The following is a 6,073-nucleotide window of genomic DNA, read 5'->3' as shown; positions in this document are numbered from 1 at the left end:
ATGTTATGATATAGGATGATGTAAGAATACACAATACGTTTTCCTTTTCCTTTCTTTTTGATTTTTCCCCTTGAATTTTCTTGGTTTTTTTTACCCATTTTCCCCTTATTAAAAAAAAATTGAAATAAAAAAATCTTGCTGAATTTTTGGCTTCTTTAACTTTCTCCTCATTGTTAGGGTTATTTAACTAACAGAAGTAGCTGATTAAAGTATAAAAGAACATGAGACTCACTCATTAATGTTGCTTTTTCACCTTCTTTCAGAAGGTTGCATTCATGAATAAAAAATACAAGTAAAGAACGGGTAGAAAAATGTGGCTTGACATTAAACCAAGGACCCAGGGTTAAGCTAACATAAAGCAAGGGCCAAGAGACAAATTCATGATCTTGATGGTTTTGCTTTAAGAATATTAAATTATTCGTTAAACCATGTTGGTCTTTTTGACACTCAAGGAAACCTTTGCATGCCATTGTGTAGAAACTGTAATTGTCTTTACTGACTAGCCAGTGTATTCATCTATTTCTATACTCAGGATTTGCATCTTATTTCTCTGATATACTTTAAATTTGACTCCAATATGAATGTGCATTAAACCTGTGTTACTGAAATTATCAATGAAGTGGTTAACATTTTGGCATTTAAGTAACTATAATTACATTTCTAGGTTAACAGCACTATTAAGTTAAATAAGGAAAGCTTTTGCTTCTGTGTCACTGTGCCACATCTAGGTCTGTGATCTTCAAAAGGCAAGATGAATTAGCTTTCAATTAAAAAAAAATGCACGAATTTAGAGATATCAGTTCTAGAAAGGAAAATAAACTATATTCTAGAGAAATCAGCAGAAATTCATAGGCTCTTAAATTTTTCAGAGCCAATCAATTTCTGTTGCTTTAGGCTTGTAATTTTATTAAACTGTGATAGATCTGGATTCCTTCTAAATTCCTAAATTTGAGAGGCAAATCTACTCTTATTTTACAATTAGAAAGGAAAGAAAAAATATGAAACCATTCCAACCCTATCTAAGAGTATTAGAATGGTATGAAGGTTCCTGTATTTGCTGTGTTCCCTCCGAAGGGTTCAAAGATAAGGAGATGGCTGCTGATGAGTCACTGTTCTATTTTATCTGGAGACTTGAGTGCTCTCTCTCACTGCTCTATTCCTTAGGGGGTCATGTTCCTCTGCTTAAAAGAATATTGCCTGCTCTGTGAGCTTATGATTTGTTTGGATGATATAAGTCTCAGAGGTGAAGATAACGGCACAGCCTTTTATAATGTCTCTCTCAAATGTTTTATCTGCTTTTTTCTGAATACATGGAACCCCTCTATAGCAAGATTAAAGATGCCTCTTCAGAGAAGAAAGGCAAAATTTGAAAACCTAAAAGCTTCTCAGACTTCCAAATAATATTTATGTATTTCTTTGTTTTGTCAATATTATACTTGTTGTTCTGAATTCATGTGATAATTGCACAGTAATCAAAATATGGTGTTGAATCATAGGTTTTTTTTCATATTTTATAAGGAGGCAGGGAACTATGATCTTGCTTTAAAAAATGGTTAGTGCAAACTAGTTTATGGCTAGGACATATATACTCATTTTGAATTCTATTTAATTTGATAAATATTTACTTGTTAGTTGGTAGATGTTAGACGTTATGCCTTCTTTCATAGGAAATACCGAGAATCAGAACCTGTTTTCAAGAGACTCATACTCTCATTGGGCAGATAAGGTAGTTACAGAAATGGCTATGATAGGATGTAAAATATGACAGACAAAAAGCATTTGTAGAGAAATTAATGACATTCAGTTTGGGAACAAAGAGGAGACAACATTCAAGGGAGAGGGGTATTAGGGAAGATCTCAGCATTTGGGAAGGACCTGGCAAGATCAGTGGGCTGTCTCTGGATAGGTTGCAGCTGGAAGTAAGGTGATTATAAGGTATGCTGTGTGTGGGGGTGGGGGGGGCAGGGGATGGGGACAGGGAAAAGTGGGTAGCTAGGGAGGTGTTCAAAAAAGGTTGGGAAACTTGTATTTAACTTGTAAGCAGCAGGGAGTCAATGAAGGTTTTTAAGCAGAGCAAAGATAGAATAATAAGAGTTGTGATTTAAGAAATATTTTTGAAGCTTTTAAAAGTACAGTTTAGTGTATTTTGAGCTTTAGACATGTCTATGTAAAGAAGCAAGTGTGTTTGATAATGTCCTATAGATTTTATTTCCAAATAGAAAATAAAACTACCTACCACTAAAAACGTTAAATATACCAGTACTATGAGAATTAATTTCTCATTTATATGTAAATCTGAAAGGTTATTTTTTCTGCCTTTTATAATAAGATAGCTCATTTATACATAGATTTCTAATCTCTGTCAAATGAGGGTGTACTTTCATAGCATTCTGGAGAATTTAATCTTCTCTACCATATGAATGTGAGTATTTACTGTCTAAATCATATTTTTAAATGCATTTTTTGTTTGGCTCCTAAGTCCTATAGAACACAACACACCCTTATAAAAATTTGGAGATAAAACGTAAAAAGAATAGAAAAATAAATAGCTTTATAGAGTACAGAAAAGCAAAAGAAATTTTTAAAAAGCCCCAGATTTCAACAAATAGACACCTGGCTCTGATCAGAAACTCTGAGGGCTATTTTTTTCATGATTATCATTGTGATGGTCAGAGTTTATTCAAGATAAATCTGAAAACTTGAGTAGCTCAACTTACTCTTTAGCAAACCTTTTATCAGAGCGAGTAATCTACTGGATGGATTATATTTCCTCTACTTTACCTCCTGAAGAGAAAGAGTGAGAAAGTAAAGGGAAGATAACTCAAAACTACAGAACAAACTCCCAAATATATGACAAGACAATGTCCTGAAGTACGTAAAATATTATCTAAAATTAGTTAATAGTAGCCTTAAATATTAGTTAATAGTTAATAGTAGCCATAAATGTTTTTGGGGCAGTTGAGCACACTGAAATTCAACAAATGCTCTGTTTTTGAAGACTTCATCTTGTTTCCTCTAATTGTGCATATATTCAGAATGACACCTTATTTTATAACTCCAGGACAGACAGTGGTACATGGTATTCTGCTAAGGTAAAAGAGTCAATAAAGTTTCTTTGTGCCCAATTTATTGTTTATTCTATGGAGGAAATAAATACCAAAAGAGATGATTATTTTATCTAAATGATCTGAGGAAAAAACTTCCAAGTAGGAGATGCTTCTTCATGTTACAAAAATTTTGCCTAATAATTCCATTTGAGTTGTCCCCAAACATTTAAAGTATTTTGCTTTAAAAAGTTTGGTTTGCAAACAATTATGTAATCCAAGGTCTGTCGCAGGCAGTGGTACTTAAATATTTCTTTTTAAATGTCCTATTCTAAAATTCTTAACTAAGGACTAGAGCCTAGTCAAGTTGACACACAAAACTGACCCTCACATTTCCTCCAGTTATTTGTTTTTAATTGACTATTTTGACTAATTATCACAAGAAAAAGCATATAGGAAAAAAGTGGCATTAAGCAAAATTACTATGAAATACTTGCTAACTTAATATTCAAATTCGAATTGATAAAAAAACAGGAAAATTTACTACCATCAGAAAAGTAAGAGTATAATAGTAATTAGCACCTATGAACACTTGCTCTTCTCAATAAGGTAAAACACTGAACATTTAATACAAACTTATTTCACATTCCTTACAACTGATCAGTACTTATTGCTGAATATTTAAGATAACTGAAAGAAAACAGCATGAAAGTAATGATTTATTAAGTTAAAGAAATCCTTAGCACTATTTTATGCTTGCTTTAAATATCGAAGGCACAATATAGCACGAAAATACATCCAATATTTGCATAGTTGTAAACAAATAAAAATTACTAATAAAATTAATATCACTAATGATTGAATAAACCTTTACAATGAAATGACTTAGCCATTAAGAATGATATAAAAAGTAAAGTGTTTTGTTTTTTTTTTAAATGCCTTACCAACAACTGGATCAAGTGCAATGTCACTTCTGCTCTCCTTCCATGACAGGAGGTAGTCAAGGCTGGCGAGATCTGCAGATTCTACATAATTGCTAACCGTCCGCATCATCTGATGAGCTTTTGCTATTCCATAATGAACTTTTGTTTCATCCATCAGAGGAATGTTTGTTAGCTCTGCTGTCGTGTCAAAAGCTTGCTGAAAGTATTCAGAAGCTTTATTGTAGTATCCCTAAAAATATAAGAGAAATAATTTTTTCTTTATTTTTATTTTACTCTTCCACATCTGCCCACCTTGGTAGGTACCACACTGCTCTCTTTCAACAGTCATAGCAGTTCATCTTCAAGAAGACAGAGATGGTAAGCAGGGTTTTTGTTAGTATAAGGTTCTTTTTAAAAGTCATGATTACTAACCATGCAATATCTTTAAGTTTTCGGATAAAATATATCAGCATTTTCATATGGTTCAACCTAATATATGATAGCAAAAAGAAGTTTGGGAAAGAGTGAACCAATTCACATTGATTTGGATAGAATTTTCTTACTTGTAGCATCAGATTTACCTGATGAAATATTTTTAACCAGCTTTAGTTTTCAGTTGCAGCAAGAGGTTATTTTCAGCCACCCTGTTTAATCAATGACCAGTGAAAATAGATGTATCTACTGATTTCATTATTAGTCTTTTCCCATGTGTGCATGTCAAGATTTTTTTTAAATATGATCTTGATAGGACTGGCATAACTCAAATGATCATTTGAATGTCTATCTCTTCTCCAAGTTCTTTGTAACATTTTAAGTTGCAAAAATTTAATATTTTGTTTTATTTTGTTTTGTTTTGGTTTTTGGTCACCCTCCCCTCCCCTCCTAAAAGTACTGTCCACAAATAAATAATGCTCCTGTTACTCTTATGAAGTGTCAAGGCCAGTGCTAAGTACTCCATATATGTCATTAGCTTTTATAAGACCCTATGAGGAAATATTTTTATTTTATAAATGATGAAATTGTGTCTCAGAGAAAAGACTATCTTCTGCCTCCCCCAAGTCTTCTGAAAATCCTCATTAAACATTCTTCCTCAAAGGAGGGTATTATTCTTAGGATTGAGCTATACTTGTAAAGACTCTAGGGAACGAGATTTCCTTTCTTCACTAACGTAACATTTTGGGCTTCATCCTCTCCCTCTCCCACCCCTCCTTACTCCCCTCTGCTCCTCTGTCCTCTCCCTCCTCCTGTCTCTCTTTCTTCTAATCTCTCTCTCTCTCTCATACACACAAACAAAAACATACATACACACGCTTTTGAAAAGAAACCCTTATAAGAGAGAATATTTTATTATGAATTTTCAAGTCATTTTCTCACAATATTTTATGAAGGAATTGGAAATAAAAACACCATAGAAACAGCTTTATACCATACGCCAGTATAGGTAACATGCGTACTCAACTTCATGTACCCCTGTATAATCATGGTGTTTAGAGAACAGTCAAATTGATTGAATAGAGAAGTTGCTGGCAAGGTGAGGAGAGGGAGGAAAAGGGCTATGTGACAATTATTCTATATATGCAAGCAGCGCACGTAACACTATGTTATAGACCCACAAGTATAGTTTAATGAGCCGTTTGTTCAAATGGTTCATTCTAATTAAATTTGCTAATTTAAACAGTCCCTCTGTAGTACATTAATAATAGTTTTTGCTTGTTGAGGTGAACAATTCTTTCTCTTATTTCAAAGTATAAAATAGAATATATGAGCATAAGATTAGTTAGTCAGAAAAAATAGAACTGTATCAAAGATATTTATATATCAATTAAGTAAACTGTATGATTGAGAAAAAATAAAAATATTGAACATGAAAATAAAACTCGTAATTATAGATTGTCCTGTTAGACATCAAACATATAGGACAAAATAGATAAAGACATATGACTAACCCAACATTTCTATTTTTAAAAAGGGGAGTGTAAATACCTAATTATTGTTGTAGTTATAATTCTGAAATCTCAGAAAAATTAGGGACCATAAATAAAAGAACATATATTTGAATTTCCAAAATTATTTTTCTGTATTATTTCATTTACATTAAAACAAACT

The 6,073-nt window shown here is 32.4% G+C and overlaps 1 protein-coding gene across 1 annotated transcript in view; it reads right to left on the bottom strand.

Moving 5' to 3' along the window:
- Positions 1–3,711: 3,711 nt before the first annotated feature.
- TTC29 (tetratricopeptide repeat domain 29) overlaps positions 3,712–6,073 on the bottom strand; it is a 199,136-nt gene continuing 196,774 nt past the window's right edge. The window contains exons 12-13 of the mRNA XM_023530166.1: positions 3,989–4,217; positions 3,712–3,734 (exon numbers count right to left, since the gene is read on the bottom strand). Of these exons, the coding sequence (XP_023385934.1) occupies positions 3,712–3,734; positions 3,989–4,217 (252 nt within the window). The remainder of the gene's footprint in view (positions 3,735–3,988; positions 4,218–6,073) is intronic.

The sequence above is a fragment of the Pteropus vampyrus genome, unplaced genomic scaffold, assembly GCF_000151845.1.
Source record: "Pteropus vampyrus isolate Shadow unplaced genomic scaffold, Pvam_2.0 Scaffold47, whole genome shotgun sequence".
Classification (NCBI taxonomy): Eukaryota; Metazoa; Chordata; class Mammalia; order Chiroptera; family Pteropodidae; genus Pteropus; species Pteropus vampyrus.
Note: the sequence above shows the minus strand (reverse complement) of the source record. Positions and strands in the feature narration are given on the sequence as shown.